The following is a 19,251-nucleotide window of genomic DNA, read 5'->3' as shown; positions in this document are numbered from 1 at the left end:
AGCTGACACATCTTGATAAAATCGAAACCTTAACATTATTTAGAAGGTACTCTAAAGTCAATGGTGCTGAGGTTAAGAATACATGAGGTTCTATGTAAATTTATGACCAATTACAGGAAATAAATCACTTCACACTTGTTTCACTCTGAACTTTTAAAGCTACATCAAAGTACCACATACATTTCATTTGATTTAACCTTTAACCGACGCACTGAAAAAATTCAACCTTTAGCAAAACATCCTCATAAAACAAAGTATTTCTTTTCTATCTGGATTGGATCCTTAAGAGGAATTATTCTTCTCTAAAGCTAAATCATAGATTTTATCAGTCCATCCAATCAACCAAATTTTAAATCATTTATCTAAAGTTTTGTACCTAGAATATGAAAGAATTCTTACAACTTAATTATAAAAAGACAACTTAGATTGAAATGGGTAAAGGGTGTGAGTAGATACTTCTCTAAAGAAGACATAAATGGCTAATAAGCACAGGAAAAAATGTCCAATATCATCAGCCATCACAAGAAAACAAGTCAAAACCAAACTGTGATGATATTTACACTTACTAGGAAAGTTATAATCAAAGAGAGAGAATAACAAGTATTGACAAGGAAGGGAACAGACTGGAAAACTTAGCAAGAGCTGGTGCGAATATCAGTGGTACAGCTTCTTTGGAAAACAGTATGGCAGTTTCTCAAACGGTTAAACATAGTGTTACTTCAGGAGCCAGCAACTGCATTACTGAGTATACTTTCAAGACAGATGAAAACATATGCTCACCAAGAAACCTACACATGAATGTCTGCAGAAGCATTATAACAGCCAAAAAGTGGAAAAAACCCAAATGTCCATCAGCTGATGCAGAGATACATAAATGATGGTATATCTTTATGAGGGACTATTACTAGCAATAAGAAGGAATGACGCACTGACCCGTGTGACCACATGGATGGACTTTGAAAACATTATGCCAAGTACAAGAGACCAGTCACAAATGACCACATATTGGATAACTCCATGTAAATATCATGTCCAGAATAGGGATCTCTATGAAGACCTAAAGTAGACTAGCATTTGCCTGGGGCTGGGGAAGGGGACCTGGGAGAAGCGAGGAGTGACTATCAATGGAAACGGGATTAATTTTTGAGTGATAAAAATATTCTAAAAAGAAAAGAAAGAAGAAAGGGGGGACATGTTCTAAAACTGGAGTGATGGTTGCACAAGTCTGTGGATACACTTAAACCACTGACCTGTACACTTTCAAACGGGCAAACTGTACGTGAATTATAACTCAGGAAAGCTATTTTTTTTATATATATATATGACAACCATTTTGTGGATATGTTTCTAACAGAGATACTGTCAGCCTGAAAAGAAACACTTTTCTAATAGGAAATGTAGAAAATTTAATTAAATTTCATCAACATCACTGAGCTCCCACATCCAGTGTTTTCCTCAAGAGAAACAGAAACGACGGTCACCTTCTAGAGCTCAGAAAATATTTGCAAGAAAAGTACTGAACGCTTTCGACTGAAGTTAAAGGAGACGAAGGCATTTATTTATAGTAGTTACTTTTTTTAGAAGCGAAAACTAACTCCAAAGGAAAAATGACTTTAAAAACACAAAATATACATATAGAGCCACACACCCACACTATTTTGCCACTGGACACAAAATAAGCTTGCAGACAGACAAGGTTCATATCCTTCTCTTCCTCATTCGGAGGTGCTCACAGGCTGCTGAGTTGAGATTGGGCACTTGCAAACCACATGACCTCATGAATGCTATCTTATCATATCACAGGTTCCTCAGACTGACCACAACAACTTAAATCAGACAGGCAGGAAAGCAGCACTGAGTTTCTGACACGTATTATTGGTACGACATTTTCAGCTGTCCGGCTTGTGGGGAGTGAAAATCTGATTATCTCAAGTCCAACTGCATCTGTGAGATACAGCCCATGAAAAAGCACATGATTTACTGCACTAAAGACGTCCAACCACAAGATAGAGTTTTTAGTTTTCTTAAATCTGAGAGAGTTAGCTATTCACCTTTTATCAATTTTCCTTTAATGGACACTTAATAAATTTGTGGAGCATACTTTCAAATGTTCCTGGTTTGAAAAACTGTCAATACTACATTATTATTTCTTTAAAAGACTAGCATTTAAAAAATGAACCACCTGATGCAAAAGAAAATAAGGTATTTAAAATGACTATATTTCAAAATCTTGGCATAGTTGAAGAAACTGGACTTATATTTAAGAATAAATAGCAACTGGAGTTCCCCACTGTGGCACAGTGCGTTAAGAATCCTACTGAAGTGGCTCATGTTGCTACCAAGGTGTCGGTTTGATACCTGGCCTGACACAGTGAGTTAAAGGATCCAGTGTTGCCATAGCTGCAGCACAGGTCACAGTTGTGGCTTGGATTCAATCCCTGGCCCAGCGAGTTCCCGTCGTGGCGCAGTGGTTAACGAATCCGACTAGGAACCATGAGGTTGCGGTTCGATCCCTGCCCTTGCTCAGTGGGTTAAGGATCCGGCGTTGCCGTGAGCTGTGGTGTAGGTTGCAGACGTGGCTCAGATCCCGCGTTGCTGTGGCTCTGGCGTAGGCCGGTGGCTACAGCTCCGATTCGACCCCTAGCCTGGGAACCTCCATGTGCTGCAAGAGCGGCCCAAGAAATGACCAAAAAAAAAAAAAAAAAAAAAAAAAATCCCTGGCCCAGAAATGTCCATATGCTGCAGGTGCAGTCATTCAAAATACATAAATAAATGTCACTAAAAAGTGTGAATTACTGAGTAGCGTGATGGGTAGTAGCTAAAGAATACTCAAGTTAGACTGCAAATGAATTCCCTGGTAGGCTAGTGGTTAAAGATCTGGCATTGTCACTGCTGTGGCTGGGGCCACTCCTATGGCACAGGTTTGATCCCTGGCCCAGGAATTTCTATGTGTCTCAGGTGTGGCCTAAGTAAAGGCTGAAAAGATTCAAATTGGCTCTCAAATACATCATTTGGAACAAGATCTTAAAAGAACTACAACTCAAACATAATCATAACATAATCAAGGAAGATTATATTTATGGATCTCCTCTTGCTTCATTAAGAAAGCTTTACCCATCCGCCATTATCAACCTCTCTAAACACTTTATTCAGCACCACACACTAAACCCAAACCGATGAGCAGAAGTGTCTCTCTGGTTTTAGGAGTTTCTGTCCTGGCTCACTGGAAGCGAATCTGACTCGTATCCACGAGGACGCCAGTGTGATCCCTGGCCTTGCTCAGTGGGTTAAGGATCTGGCATTGCCATGAGCTGTGGTGTAGGTCGCAGACGCAGCTCGGATCTGGCGTTGCTGTGGCTGGCAGCTGCAGCTTTGATTCGACCCCTAGCCTGGGAACTTACATATGCTGTGGGTGTAGCCCCAGGTCAGGGATCCAAGAAAAAAAAAAAAAGAAGTGTCTCTCTGGTTTTAGAGGTGCCTCTACCTACTCATTTCCTTCCTACTTTTATAGCGGCTCCTTGAGCTCTTGTCACCAAACCTTTGTCTATGATGGCTTCTCTGCCTAAAGCATCCTTCTGCTCTCCTTGTCCTGGCTATCTTCCACGCTTCCTTCAATACAGAGTTCAGGCAGCCCCAGGCCCAGAGACCTTTACATGTTTCTAGGCCGTGGCACCACCCGGTTCTGCTGCAGCACTGCCCATACTGACGGCTCTCCCTTCCAGCCTGAAATCCCTCCCCAATTAGGACTGTAACTTTCGTACCCCGAGCACAGGACTGGGATGAAAAGGACTTGGGAGGTCATGTAGTATAACTGTTTTGGGGTGCAGAAACTGACAAGGCCTGAGAGCAAATGATGTCCAAATGCTCCCTGACTGAATGAATACATCAAGTGAGGTGGTACCCTGAGGTCCCACAATGAATCAGAGGCAGAACTAGACCCAGCATCCAGGATTCCTGACCCTAAGGCCACTGCTCTAAAGATGACAGTTTCTCAACCATCTGTGGTAAGTTGGAGAACAAAGACACAAGAATTCGGAAACAAAACTGAACCTATCAGATGGAAAACCCAAAGAACAACAAACAAAATCCAGAAGTGCTACTAAGAACATGATAAACTGCATGGATACCTATTTTTCCTTTTGTCTCTATTTTCTGGATGTGTTTACAAGTGGCATGATAATGAAGAAAAAATTAAGAGTTAGATGAAGAGTAGGAATAATTAGCTTTCAAATAAATGAAAACTTAAAAAATGAATACTCAAGTTCTTGAAACCTGAGTACAAGAGTAAACTCATTGGATTTTAAAATCACAGCTCATTTTGGTTGCCCCATATATTAGGCTGAATGAAATCTCTGAGCACATCCTATTAGTATCACTCTAAATGTCAACAAATGATACTGTGGTCATGTTAAAACCTTATTGCTATCATACATATTGTTGAAATGGCTTTAAGCATTTATATTTTATTTTTCTCATGTCTAAGATTAAGAGTATACTATTATTATCATTTTATTTTTTTTAGGGCCACACTTGTGGCATATGGAAGTCCCAGGCTAAGGGCTGAACTGGGAGCTACAGCTGCAAGCCTACACCACAGCCACGGCAACGCCATATCCGAGGCACGTCTGTGACCTACACCACAGGTAGCAGCAGCGCCAGATCCTTAAGCCACTGAGCAAGACCCGGGATCAAACCTGCATCCTCATGGACACTAGTGGGGCTCATTTCCACTGAGCCACAACGGGAACTCCCTAAGAGTGTACTATTAGATGATCCCTCCAAGGGAGGCTGAAAGAACGAGGAGTCTCACTTTTACTTAACTGAATCTGTTTAAGGACTGCTAGAAGAAACTATAAAACCTGTCACTAGAGGCTTTATAGTTAGCTTGCATTTTCTTGAGCAACGTTTACTATTATCTGCCTTTATTTCTCCTAACTCAAGTGGTATCTGACATGCAGTGTCCCTGGAAGAGGTTTCTTGAGAGGTGTGTCTCCAACGTAATAGTCATGGAGTAATTATGGGACCATTTATTAAGCAGTTTCCAGATCAGGATAGTTGTCCCTTGGTATTCAGGGGGGACTGGTTGCAGGACCACGTGGGTACCAAAGCCGATGCTCAAGCCCCTCATATAAAATGATGTTGTATTTGCATATAACGTGCCTGAGTTCGTATTTTATTGAAAGCTTGTTTTCCAGTCCCTTGTACAGAGTTTTCTAAAAAAGGATTCTATTTAGTAAGCTTGAGGGAAAAAATATTGTGTGTATAATTTAAGACTTGTACATGATCAGAAAAGTTTAAATAATCTCTAATACAATGGAAATGCTATATAAATAACTGCCTTGTCACAAATTCAAGATTTGCTTTTTGAAACTTTCTGGAATGTATTTTTTTTTTCCAAATGTTTTCAATCTGAGGAAGGTGGAGTTTGCAGATGGGGATGGAACTCATGGCTACAGAGAGTCCAGAGGGCCAAGTACACTAAAAACACTGTTTTACTGCCTACATTTGAAAATCTAGCTATACTAACTGGATGTAAAGTACTACCAAAAAACTTGCCACCTAGTGCCATAAAACACAGAAATGCTCAAAGACTAATGGAGTTGTATTTAAAAAAAAAAAAAAAAAAAGATACTGAAGCTAGCTTGAAAGAGCTCCCACTGGTCAAATTCAGGAAAATCTGAACATTGGGAGAGCTGACCGAATCCATCAGTTCATGGTAGTGTGTCAGGACTTTTGAAAGATGCTAAGAAATATAAGGCTAAATAAAACACAACTTATTTAATCAAAAAATTCAGTTTAGCTTGCCTCTGAGCAGCAAGGACAATATAACAACCTTTAATTAAAAACAACAGAGTGCTGTGTTTGGTCTCATTTCTGAATTACGAAGTACTATTAGTGCCAATCAAAGAGTCTTTAGCAAATTAACTGCTCCCCCCGCCCCCGAAAGATTATACATTCCTTGAGAGTAAGACCATACTCTGGTTCCTGTAGCGTCTGGCACAGCATCAGACAAAAACTCCACAGCTTGACATCCCAGTCTGACTTTACACTTCCGACTGGTTCTGTTTCTCGGCCAGTGTGGTATTATCGCTGGAGGATATTTATTTGGTCCTTTAATTCCGAGGACGAGATCCACATCCCTAGCTCCAGAGGAGTCTATATTCTCTAAGTTGGCTGCTCACCCAGATTTTAGCCTAGAAATTCCATAACAACCCTTCCAGAGGCATGTCCTCCTTTAGTCAGTATTCCTAGGGGGCTTCCTTCGTTGGTGTCTCCTCTTTTCTAGGTTCTAGTTCCTTTCCCCAACCTCCCTATTTTCAGTTTTTCTTTTCCAAGTGATTCCATTATCTCACCTCACTCTCTACATCAGATCTTTTTTTTTTTTTTTGCATATCTCATGATTGGACTCCAACTCCTTAATGAAGTTACCATCATTAGAAACACATTTGTCATTAACGAATTCTACAGCAATCTCTTTTTACATATAGTAGGAACTGGATGCATAGATGCATGTAACTGGGCAGAACGCTCTCTTTTCCTGAATATAACATAATAGAAAGTGGTCTAAAAGTCTTGAATAACAGTAAGGTATTCTGTGTGGAATTATTATAGTTTTTCCTTATATGAATGTGATATGTTATATATTCTTTTTGGAGGCAAAGAATGAATGGAAAGATATATAGCCCTGGAGGTTAAAAAAATTAATCTAGAAACAATTGCTGGAAGTTTGGTTATCAGTCAAATAACAAACTCTTGAAACAGAATGTATTGAATAGCTAGGCTAATTTATGTCCTTGGGTAAGCTTGTATTTCTTAAATATTATGTATATAGGAAATTGGTTTGACGATTTTTACCTAGTTCTACTTCTACAAATGTCCGATATTAGAAAAAAAAAATCTCAGTTGCCCCTGTTCTCAGAAAATCATCTAATATTTAAAAGCTAAGATTTTGGTGGTGATTAGCGGAAACTGAAGCAAATCTGAAGGGTCAGGTCAGACCACTTCCCAGTCTCGGATCAGACAGAAGTCCAGAACCTGAAGCTAAAAAATACTAGCAAAAAGCAAAAAACACTAGGTGAGAGCAGACTTCTAACTAGACACTGGGTTCTCATCTGAGAGAGGTAATTCACTTGAATTCACTTAAGCATCTGTGAATTCCTACTGCATCTACCATGAGACAAGACTGGCTGGCAGGACCGCGTGCGCTAGGGGACTGGGATGTGGTCCATCAGAGGCCGGAGCGCCCGGGCAGAGTTCCCTCTCTGCCCCTGGCTGGCTGTGTAACTTTGGGTAAGTCCCTTTAACTCTTGGGCCCTCAGCTTCCTCATTTACCAAGTGAAAAAGCAGATATGCTTTAAGAACCCTTTTAGTTTAAAAAAATATATAATTCTGAAATCTCAGCTTTACATCTTTTATGTGGTGATATTATTCCAGACATAAAACAGTGTACTCTGGACAATAATTTTTTAACCTTATGACTTCAAAAAAGATAAACTGCTTATCTGAGATAGAATGGAACATATAAGAGGAATAGGAATAATAACACTGACTTAAAGATGTCATTAAGAATCATTTTTTTTAACTGATAAAGGAAGGTTGAAAGATGAAAAAACAGTGCTAAACATTTAATTCAAGGGCCCAATGTGTCTGGAAATTTATATTTTTCAAAACCCAGCCCAGAGGCTGTTACCATCTCATCCCTGTATCTCTCAAAGGAAGCTAGGTAGCACATGGCAGTTAAATGCATAGATGGGCTTAAAGTCAGACGCTAAAATCCTACCTCTATTGCTGAGGCGTGTATGACCATGGGGAGTTACACCCTAAGACCTCGGTTTTATGACATGTAAAACATGACTTCAGAGGAACTGTTGTGAAGATTAAAAGAAACTAAGGAAGTACAGCACTGCGTAGGAGTGTCTGACCCAGAGGGACGAGGGAAGGAGCGGGAGCTGCTGTGACGCTCCGCTCCTCGTCGTGTGTGACAGCGGGGTTCTGTGCACGCCTGTCCCGGCTGGACTGTGAGCCCCTGAGGCTGCCGGCTGTGTCTCAACCATCTTTACCCTCAGTTCTAAAGCCAGGGCATAGGATCTCGGAGGTGCTGTGGTGACTGAAGGGGCGGGAGGGGGGAAGGTGGGATGAGAAAAGCACTGAAATCGGGACCCTGGGTCTCTCCCAGCTCTGCCACGAGGACAGGATGCAGGGTTAGGGGAGACTGAGCCGCAGCTCCTGCCAGGTCTGGGGCAGCAAGGGAGGCCACAGAGGCTTCTGGGAAGGTCTTGGCAGAGGGTAAGAGGCTTCAAAATAAAACATTTTGATGGTAAGTAGTAGTATTAGGAGTGAAACCAGTTAGGAGGTGAGGGTAGGAACCTCAGGGCTGAGGAGTCAGAGAAGACACCTGGACGGAGTCCCCGTCTGCAGTGCTAACTGAGCGGGAGGCGCTCCCGCGGCGGGCTCACAAGCAGAGCTCACTCACTGCCTGTGAGAAGTGCATGTGTCAGAGGAGCGGCACAGTTAACACACTGCCACTGACGGAGTTTCTGAAGATTTCAAATATCGACGACGTGTTTTCTAACCCAACATCTTTGTAAGCAGCACAGCAAAGAACAGGCCCCACTGGATTCAATCCTGGCGCAACCGTTCACTACACGCATCGCCGCGGGAAAGTTCCCTCCTCCGGGTGAGTGTGCTGCCACTTCCAGAAAACGGAGAGTATCTCACCATCACACAGGATTTTCATGAGGTGCAGTAATAACAAACGTGAAGCGTCTGACCCCAGGCTTGTCCGACAGAGGGTATGCAATAAACAGTACCTGTTACTGTTATTTTAAAGATTAACAATACATTCAGCCATTCATAAAAAATAACCTGCTTAATTTTCTTTACTATTCCATACAACTAACTATGCTATGTGGTCAGAGCTGTTATAACATGTATGGCATTGCTGTATCTTCAAAAAGATGAGTCTGCAAAGTTTGTCCCCATATTTCCTTCAACGTTTGAGAGAAGTACAGAAATCAGCTCACGAAGTGACTGTTAAAAGTTAGTCACATGCTCGAACACAATATCAACACTCGAAAGCTCTCGTGTCCAAAACCAAAGATTCTGACAAATTCTGACCTACCGACAAAAGTTACGTGTGGAGCAAGTACCGCGATTACACTTGTCTTTTTCTCCTTCCCTCACTGTGAAGTGCTACACACAAGAATGAAAAATCTCTGGAATCAGAAAGTGACAACTTATTTAAATCTCTCCAAAAAGGCCCCAGCAGTTTTTGTAGCGAGTCTACTTACAATCAGTATCCTGCACTTTCACCTGCCTTCACGCATCCTTTCTTTAGTTATAAAACTCTCAACGGGTGAATACATTAAAATCTGCTAGACAACAGAGTGAAGACCTGCCACGGTTTCACACTGTCTAGGAAATTTAATCTCTTCTAGCTTTGGAGAGTCTGTTCAATCCACCCTTACTCCCCACAACGTCGTCGTATTCCTTCTTCGTGGAATCTGGCCTCCTCTAAACTCCAGCCCCAAACTCACTCGCCCGCGTGCTGTGTGGTCCCAGGCTGTACTCACTCTCCTTGCTACATGTTTTCTCACTGGGCCTCTTTAAGCCCAGGACTCTGGCCTGCTCTGAATTGCCCAATTAGCATAACAAAACTGTCCTAGTTTTTAATTTGCACAATCTAGCTCTTTTAACAGTACAAAATTCTACCTGTTAAGTTTCTTTTCATGTTTCTATAAAAGATTGCTTTCACGGGCCACACATAAAAAATTGACATTAAACTTCATGTGAACTACTTTCTGCTAGTCTTGATTATTTTCCGTTAAGGTATATTCCTTATCACTAGATGTCAAAATTATAAATGGGAGATTGCTTTGTTTTAGTCAGAATTCCCTTTGAGAAAAGCTTTTTTTTTTTTGTCTTTTTAGGGCCGCACCCACAGCACATGGAGGTTCCCAGGCTAGGGGTCCAATCGGAGCTATAGTTGCCGGCTACACCATAGCCACAGCAACACCAGATCTGAGCTGTGTCTGCGACCTACACCACAGCTCACAGATCCTTAACCCACTGAACAAGGCCAGGGATTAAACCAGCAACCTCAGGATTCCTAGTTGGATTAGTTTCCGCTGCCCCAAGATGGAAACTCCCAGAAAAGCTTTTGACCATATGGAATAATTCCTAGGGTTCTCAAAAGAATAAGGATTTCTAGAACATGCTTATTGGTACCTCGTTCTTTCACACATGGCTATCAAAACAGATTATTAAAAATGCACACAAGTAAGGAAAGATTGCACATGATCCTGAATCCCTCAAATGTTATCATAGTTGAAAATCAATATTTACAGGACTGACCTCCAAAATTTCAGGAAAAAGTAAATTAAACCACATCTAAGATTTGTCAGTTTTGTTAACTTTTTTTTCTTTCAGAATTTACTTAGATTGATTGCCTCCAGGAGGTATTACCCAAAACACTCAGAGTTTAACTGAAGAATGTAATACCAGGAAAGGGTCATGTCCAAACATTTTCCTTTGAGGTTTGGATTAATCTAGTGAAGAAAAAGAGTTTCTTTCTTAACAAATAAGGTTTATGTTACCCATTCAAATCTCATCACTGTGAATAAACATTACTGTACAAATAATACAAATAACTGTACCTTATTTGTACATTAGTGTACAAATAATTCAAAATAGGAAACACACTTTTCCATTCATGTTTAGCCAGACATTTAGCATCAGAAAATAGAAAATAATAAAGGACAAGGAAACTGATCTAGAGCCACATTAACTAAACTTCTCTTATACTTTACTATACTCAAAACATAGTATTTTAAATAATTTAAATTTCCTAACATAGTATCTGGTAAAACTATCTGAAAATTTTCTAAGGTGACTCTCACAGATTCAAGGTAGCGCCAGTTTAAGAAGTATTCAGATACTAAGAAATCTGTTAACTGATATTAGGCAAGTATCCTTTTTTGCAATCTCAGTAATACTGCTATGGAGGGGAAAAGGACACAAGAGTGAAAAGACTTCCCTCTATCCACAACGGTAAATACCACAAATCTATTATAAAGCGGTAAAGAAAACATTACTTTAATTGAAGCAACTTAGACATCTAGACAAACTATCATAGGTTTTCAGATCACAGTGAAAAAATAAAATGTTTGCCATGCAAGTATTAAGTGATCATTTTAGATCATGATTAAAGTGAGCTAAGGAAAGTTTATACTTGATACTGGGACAAGAGAAGGAGACGATTTTCTAAAATATTATTATTAATCATAATTAAGTATTCACAGAAAATATTTACCACGAAAGAGTGAGTCGTAACCAATAATAAAGTGTTGTTACACTAGAGAGGAAGGAAGAAAGAAATATGTGAAGATCAAAATTTATCACTTACCTCATGATTCAGCTCTGCTATCTGATCTTTCAGTTCCCTAATATACTGGTTAGAATCAGACTTGTTAAGCTGTCCTTGAAGCTTTCCTTCTTCTTTCTGTTTTGTGAAAATAAAACAAGGCAAAATCAAGAGACAATTTCATAGCATGTACTCAAATATTTGAAGATATAGTACAGTACAAGGACCTATCCTTTAATTGGCTAAATTTTGAATGAGTCTATTTTCAAACTATTTCTGAAGAATATTTAATAGTAAACTATACTGCTGCTTTCTAAACAGCTTATTGGGATTTTTTTTTTTAACAATTAATACAATTTATAAAATGTACCTCTTGAGACTCTCAGAAATCAATGACTGAATGGGTCTACTAGAGAATTCCATTTATCTAGTTATTTGGAGGGCACAAGCTTTTCTCTCCAGTCCATAAGAAATTCGGTGCTTAGTTGAGAAGGTGGTGAGCCTCCTACAGCTACACTGGGAACCTGCTTTTGCTGGGGAACAGAGAAGGAAAAAAAAGAAAAAGTTCTCCAAACTACTCTTAAAAGGGGAGGAGAACTGAGTCTCTTCTGTTTAATTAGCTCAAGAATGTGGTTAAAAAGTGCTCCAATCCTAAGGGCCGGCTCCAGAATCAAACTGGGTCGGGAAAAGGAGAAGCTGCCTTTTTCTTACATCTCCTGAAAACAAAGGTGAACTTTTAAGATAAAGGGCTTGGTAGAGAGTGAAAACAAAATTGTTTTGGATCTTTCCAGACTGTTTGGGAAGCCACATGTTAATGCTTAAAATGTCAAGAAGCTCTGATCCAGAGACCTCTACTGAAATCAGTGAGCGAGGCCTGACACACACCAGAAAGGCACCAAGTTCACTTTCAACAGCCACCAACCACTCAGCCTGCCTTCGTGGAGACAAGCGCTGTTATCAGCTCCCTAGTGTAGTCTTCCCACGATGCTCTCTACACATATAATCAAACACACATGCACACATACACATTTTTACTCATACTATAGACACGCTACGAGCTGTTCTACACTTGGTATTATCTCTCAAGAATAAAACTTGAAGATCATGCAGTATCAGTGTGTAGAGAGCAGAAAGATACACATTTTGATTTGAGAGAGTTCTGAGGTTTCTGTAAGAGTTATCTTAGTGGGATCTAAATATTTATCAGTTTTTTAAAGTAGGTTTTAAAAGGGAAGGGTGCCTTAGATCCCATATAATCATCCCGAGTGCACAGGTTGCGGTGAAGAACCTTTCCCAGCGCGGAAGACGCCGTCCGTCTTTCCATTCACCGCAGGGAAGGTCCTTCGACAGCACTGGTTTGGGCCTTTGTCGGAAGCCAAATCCAGCTCTTGCTTCCCTCTGACGAACCTTCCCTTAACATCCTCGACAGAGACGGGAACTGGACAGAACCGCTCTGGCAACAGAACGGGCAGCCCCTCTGCGGAGGCAGGGCACCCTTCCGACAGGACGGCTCTTCTGCATTAACCGCCCTTGACACTTGACTCCGTCCTACGTACCCACAGTCTGTGCTTCAAACCCTTTCAGGTCTTCCCATGTGCCCATTCCCCCTCTCGCTTTATTTATTTATTTATTTATTTATGGCTGTCCCTGCAGCATTTGGAAGCTCCTGGGTCTGGGATCAAACTCACACCAGAGCAGTGACCCAAATCAGAGCAATGACACTGCTGGATCCTTAACCTGCTGTGCCACAGGGGAACTCTCCTGTCTTGTTTTTGTTGTTTTTTCTTTTGTCAGCTTGCTTTAAAAACCTTTTATTGGGATCTGGTCTGCTGAAGCAGTTTGATGCAACTAATATTTGAACAGATGTAAAAGAACAACTATTGTTTCTCCAGGCCTTTCTCACATAGTTAAACACAGGAGTATTGCAGATAAACATCTAAGAATTTAACAATTATTATATTCCAAATATGAAGGCTTCTTAAATATATGCAAGAGAAAACTTTTGGTTTTCTGCCATACACCCATATTTAAGAAAAACAATTTTTTGAAAATGTAGTGAGAAATATTAGTTGGACAGCCAAAGAAACGATGACAGAACCGAGAGAACAGCAGGGATGCTAAGTCAGGATCTTACTCAAACCATCTCTGGAGTCTTCCGTACCCGTTTTTTCATTTACACAAACCAGTAAAGTCCCTTTATTATTTTAAACCAGGTTGAATACAGATTTGTCATTTGCAACCAAAATAATAATGGCTAACATACTTCAGCACTTATTAGACCTTCACAACTGAGGTTTCCCAAAGGAATTAAGCCCTGATGGCTAAATCATCATTGTATGTAATGATTTAACTTACCTCCTGCACAATTAAAAGATGGTACCATACTAGCTATGTCCCATCCTTAGAAGTACTGAGAAAATAATTACTCAGGTTTTTTTTTGTAGGACTTAATTCTCTTGCGCAGCCTTGGTGGAGAAAGACTGGGGCATACAATGAACTAGGAACTGTTTTAAGCCCTTTACATGTTATCATCACAACTTTGTGTAGTAGATATTATTCTTATTCCTATTTCCTAGATAAAGAGACTTAAATGAAAGACTGAGTGGGAGTTCCCATCGTGGCGCAGCAGAAAGGAATCCAACTAGGAACCATGAGGTTGTGGGTTCAATCCCTGGCCTCGCTCAGTGGGTTAAGGATCTGGCGTTGCCGTGAGCTGTGGTGTAGGTTGCAGACGCGGCTCAGATCTGGCATTGCTGTGGCTGTGGTATAGACCGGTGGCTACAGCTCTGATTAGACCCCTAGCCTGGGAACCTCCATATGCCACGGGTGCGGCGCTAGAAAAGACCAAAAAAAGAGAAAGACTGAGTGAACTGGCTGCTCAATGTGTCACAGAAATAGTTGACACATTTTCACTTTAAACTTCACACTCTAAACATGAGAAATAATGAAACAGACAAGAAAATGTGCAGATGTATGCAAAGGATCACACAAATTAGCCTTCCTGGATTTGTTACAGACATCTTAAGTCTTTATGTACTTGTTTCAGCCTCTGTTGATCTAAATGGAAATTTAAAAAGATTTAAAGATAAAATACTATCGCTACTTCCATTTATGGCCCTAAGCTAGTGACCCTTATTATCAATTTACGGTTGTCCAGGACCATTTACATGTACTCACACCTGCATCTTATTTTTAATCATTCTACTTTTTGAATGAAATATTTCAGAGACACAGAATAAGAACAAAAGAGCAATATAATAAAGACTCATGAACCCACCCCCAAATTCTGTCTGTTTCATGACTATCTCATTCTAAGACTTTCCTTGGCTCTAGACGCACTCTGCCTTGGGCCTGCATGTCTCAAAGATGGAGAAGACGGTGTCCAGCAGGAGGGGGTCAGTAATGAGTGAGTGAGAGAAGGAAGGATATAGGAAAGAAAAAAGATTTTGGAGGGAGAACATTCACTGACATAAATAAATGAAGCCTATGTTCTTATAGAGTGTACTTTCCAAATCTCCAACATGACATGAGGAATGGCAGCAGAAATTTAGTAAGTAAATACACTTCCAAAGTAGATTAATTTGATGAGAATTACTCATCTGAATATATGTGGTTCAGCTGACTTTTTTGGTGGCTTTTAATTTCAGTCTAATTGTACTATGTCACATTAATTCCTTTGAAACGGCTGATTAAATGGTAAGTGCATCCCGCTACAAGGAAGAAATCCTCTGGGTGAGACGAGCTACACCTTCGTGGTTTGGATCAGACGTGGAAGGAGGTTTTGAATCAGGTCCCCAACGAAGGCAACTGTCTCGAGGATTTTGGACACCCCAGAGCACTATTACCATGTAGGACAACATAGTATTTTCAGGGCAAAGAAAGTGACGAAGCCCAAGGTAAGTGCTAATTTAAGACAGAGCTCAGGAATGCGGAAATGCTTTAGGTGGGAAGGACTGCAGAATGACCAGTAATAGTAATACCAATTCGTTCCCATAGGGAGACTTGTATGAAAAAATGTTTGGCAAAATAGAAATCATTCAATCTGTTCTACAAAAAGTGACTAAAGATTTGTTTGATCCAAGGTGGGTCTTTGTAGGACTTGGCTGAAAAGCTTGTTATAGCACCTTGGTTTCTTTGGAAAAAAGATGGTACTTAATGAAAAACAGGCAGTTATAAAATTTTACAAAAAAACAAAAACAAAAACGGAATGCTTCTAACTTAAAAAAAGCCTCCTGAAAGATGCTTATGAAAATCAAAGAAGCCCTCTTAGATTTTATGACTGAAAAACAGGTGTTCTCATTTCTATTAATTGCAGAAATAAGGCAAAATTTCAAACAGAACTGCTTTATATATTTGATCAAACCCTACTGCATATAGTTGTTCTTATTTATTTTTGTCTTTTTTTTGAGGGGGGGTGCTGCACCTGCGGCACATGGAGGTGCCCAGGCTAGGGGTCGAATTGGAGCTGGAGCTGCCAGTCTATACCACAGCCACAGCCTATACCACAGCAGCTCCCCTGTTAGCCATTTTTTAACACAATAAAGAAATTTCCTGAGGATACCTATGACAAGGAAGCTAGACCGTTAAGAATCATGGTTAAAGACAAGACGGAGCTCAAATCAAACTCTTCCTGAAGGACATCCTACTTTTGGACTTTTCAGGCACATAAATCAAAAATGTCCTTTATTATTTAAGCCATATTATTCATGCCATAAGCAAATTCAGAAATGGGTTGTTATGTGCAGCAAAAACATCCTAATAAATATTAAAAAAATAGCTAAATAAATAAATGCAATTAATATAAACAACATAACCTATGAAATACTTAAAACAATGATTCCCAAAGATGATTATGGAAAAAAAAAAACACTTTGGGAGTTTTATAAATATATAGATTAATAGAACTCATTTCTGAATTCTAAATGTCTGGGAATGGAGCTTGAAAAGCAGTATACATTCAAATATTTCATGAGTTGACACTCATTGTAGACTTTACTTAGTATAATTTTATATTTAAAAACACACACATTTTTTTCAACTACCACAATGGTAAATGTAGTAAAATGACGAAGACCCACAAACTTATTTACAAATAGTCTCTACATGTCCAGAACAAATACATTTAAAAACAAAAACAGAGGAAAACTGTCAATAGTTCTTAAGTGAATTTCTTTTCATTCTGCTATCAGTTTCACCTCACTGCTATTTCTATGTTAGTTTCGGCTGGTCAGTTCCCTGTCTACAGAAGTTGGTTTGGTTTTGAACTCAAATCCCTTTCTTGGTTAACCTAGCTCTATACAACATCTAGGATCTGAGAAAATTCCACACATATTACCCTTATAACTGAAAATTAAGAGTTCTAAAGAATGAAGAAAAACCAAAGACTTGGGGGCCAACAAACTAATTCTTTTAAAACTTAAAGTACCAATATATATTATGAAGAGATAAGGCAATAAATAAGGGAGATAGGGAGTCCAATTCTCTAAACTTCTTACCAGGTTATAACTTGGACTGTTATAGTCCAAAAGCTTTGACTTTAATGTCACACAGAAATGTGTTCAGAGAAATATTTCACTTAGAGCAGTGATTCTGACGGTCAACTACCTAGACTGCTGACGACGGACCTGAGGCCTATAGAGCTTCACTCGTTTTATCCCCGCAGCCTGTGCAAGCTCTAATCACAGAGGCAATGAGGTAGAGACCGAGTGTGCTCGGGGTGTGTCAAAGAGTCTGTTACTTGAATATGCTCAGTCCGTTGAATGAAAAATCACAAACGCTGTAGTTGGCAGAAAAAAAGGGAATTCTGTATTCACGCGGTGTGTACTGGTCACGGGAGAAAGTTGACATTTTAATCAGCGCTATCTTCAGCTACACTCAATGGACTCCAATATACTATTTAAAAGGTTGAACAATTAAATATGCAGATGCATCTAAGCTAAAAGATTGCAGAGAAAAGGTGAAATGCTTAATGCTTTCTCTATAGCTCTAAGCACCATATTCTTGCATCTTTTTTTTTTTTTTTTTTTAGTTATTTCTTGGGCCACTCCAGCGGCATATGGAGGTTCCCAGGCTAGGGGTCGAATCAGAGCTGTAGCCACCGGCCTACGCCAGAGCCACAGCAACGCGGGATCCGAGCCGAGTCTGCAACCTACACCACAGCTCATGGCAACACCGGATCATTAACCCACTGAGCAAGGGCAGGGACCGAACCCGCAACCTCATGGTTCCTAGTTGGATTGGTTAACCACTGAGCCACCACGGGAACTCCTGTTCTTGCATCTTATATTGAAGCAAAACTGAGATGAACACATCGTTAAGCTGCTTCAAACAAGTGTTTGGGAGAAGTGCATTTTAGCAGCGCACAACATTAAAAAATATTGTGGTAGTGAGAGAAGAGGAGGTAGGGGCCCAGGTTGGTTTAAATTCATGAATTAGCCTCATTTTCCAAAAGAGAAATTGTAATAGGCATGCCTAAGAGTCTTTTCTTGTTTATTTGTTTCTTTATCTGTGTTTTTAATGCTGGTTAGAACTTACCCTATCTTGCCACAGGAAGGACACTTCCTTAGACAGGAAGATAGCAGATTTTAAAAGCCATGTTTGAAGCAATAGGCTTTTTAACACTGTACACAACCAGATGCATGCTTAGAAGTTTTTGCTTTTTTAGAGAGTTTTAACCAGTTAATAACATGTGTTTAATACACCAAATGCACAGATGAAGTAGTAGAAAGTGCCCTACATCAAATATGAAAGCATCTAATCCATTATTTATATCTTGCAAATGTTTTCCCTAGCTTTTTAGTTTTCAAAATTTTCAAATCTACAAAAGAGCTGAAATAACAGTACAATACCCATATACCCTTCAGCTATAAACACCAATTACTATTTTGCCGCATTTTCTTTTGTTCTACTTATATATATTTTCTGAGCTATTTGAACATAAATTGCAGAAATGACATTTCACTCCTATATATTTCAGCATGCATCTCCTAACAATAAGTAACTGTCCCACACAACCAAATGTCATTACAACACCTAAATTAATAGTAATCCCATAGCATTACTGAACATGTAGCTCCTACTCAAATTTCCATAAAAGGGTCCAAAACGTTTGATTATTATCCAGAAGTGAACCAAGATTCCTGGTTACATTTGGTTATTCTCTTTAGCTTCTTTTAATCTAAAATGGTAGTTTTGCCTTTTTTTGTTTTTCATGATATTTTCATTGTTGTTTTCTTTCTAGGCCACCAAAAAAAAAAAAAAAGAGTTGAAACAGAAAAACTTCCCATTCCAACAAAAACAATTACTGCTTTTATTCCTTTTTTCAAATCAAACAGGCAACGGAATAAAACTAATATAATGCATATTTAATGGTTGCATGAGTCAGGGGAGTTAATTAGAGGAGACATGGGCATAAAAACTTAAATACCTGAAGCCAAAGACTCAGAAAATTTACAGGAATACAGCACTTTATATACTACACTGGTAAATATTTATTATTTAGATATTTGATCAAAGATAAACATAATAAATGTTAGTAGTTATGATTTTTTGCCCCTTAGAGAAAACTAACCTATAGGTTTCACATTTCAAAAGTTCATGAGGTCCAAAGAACTCTATTTGACCTCATTTTAAACACACAAAAGACTTTCAGCCTGTTATTTGTCTATTTGTAGAAATATTCTATAGAGTAGGTAGTGACTTTAAATTCTGGGAAAAGCATAGTGTTCATCACAAAGAAATCTCTAAGAAAAAGGAAACCTGTTATAAAAGAAAGCATATTGGGATGGAAATGCTATCAAATTTGGTTCTGATGACTGTTGCACAACGATGAGTGTAGTAAAATTCATTGAGTAATTAAAAAAATAAACTTAAAGCATAAAACAGCCACT

General features: G+C 39.4%; 1 protein-coding gene across 7 annotated transcripts in view; it reads right to left on the bottom strand.

Moving 5' to 3' along the window:
• The window catches only part of EVI5 (ecotropic viral integration site 5), a 206,609-nt gene that overhangs the window by 21,753 nt on the left and 165,605 nt on the right, over positions 1–19,251 (bottom strand). For all 7 annotated transcript variants that reach the window (XM_047785305.1, XM_047785300.1, XM_047785302.1 and 4 more), the window contains one exon: positions 11,405–11,500. In XM_047785305.1, the coding sequence (XP_047641261.1) occupies positions 11,405–11,500 (96 nt within the window). The remainder of the gene's footprint in view (positions 1–11,404; positions 11,501–19,251) is intronic.

The sequence above is a fragment of the Phacochoerus africanus genome, chromosome 6, assembly GCF_016906955.1.
Source record: "Phacochoerus africanus isolate WHEZ1 chromosome 6, ROS_Pafr_v1, whole genome shotgun sequence".
Lineage (NCBI taxonomy): Eukaryota > Metazoa > Chordata > Mammalia > Artiodactyla > Suidae > Phacochoerus > Phacochoerus africanus.
This window is presented reverse-complemented; position numbering and strand designations above follow the sequence as displayed.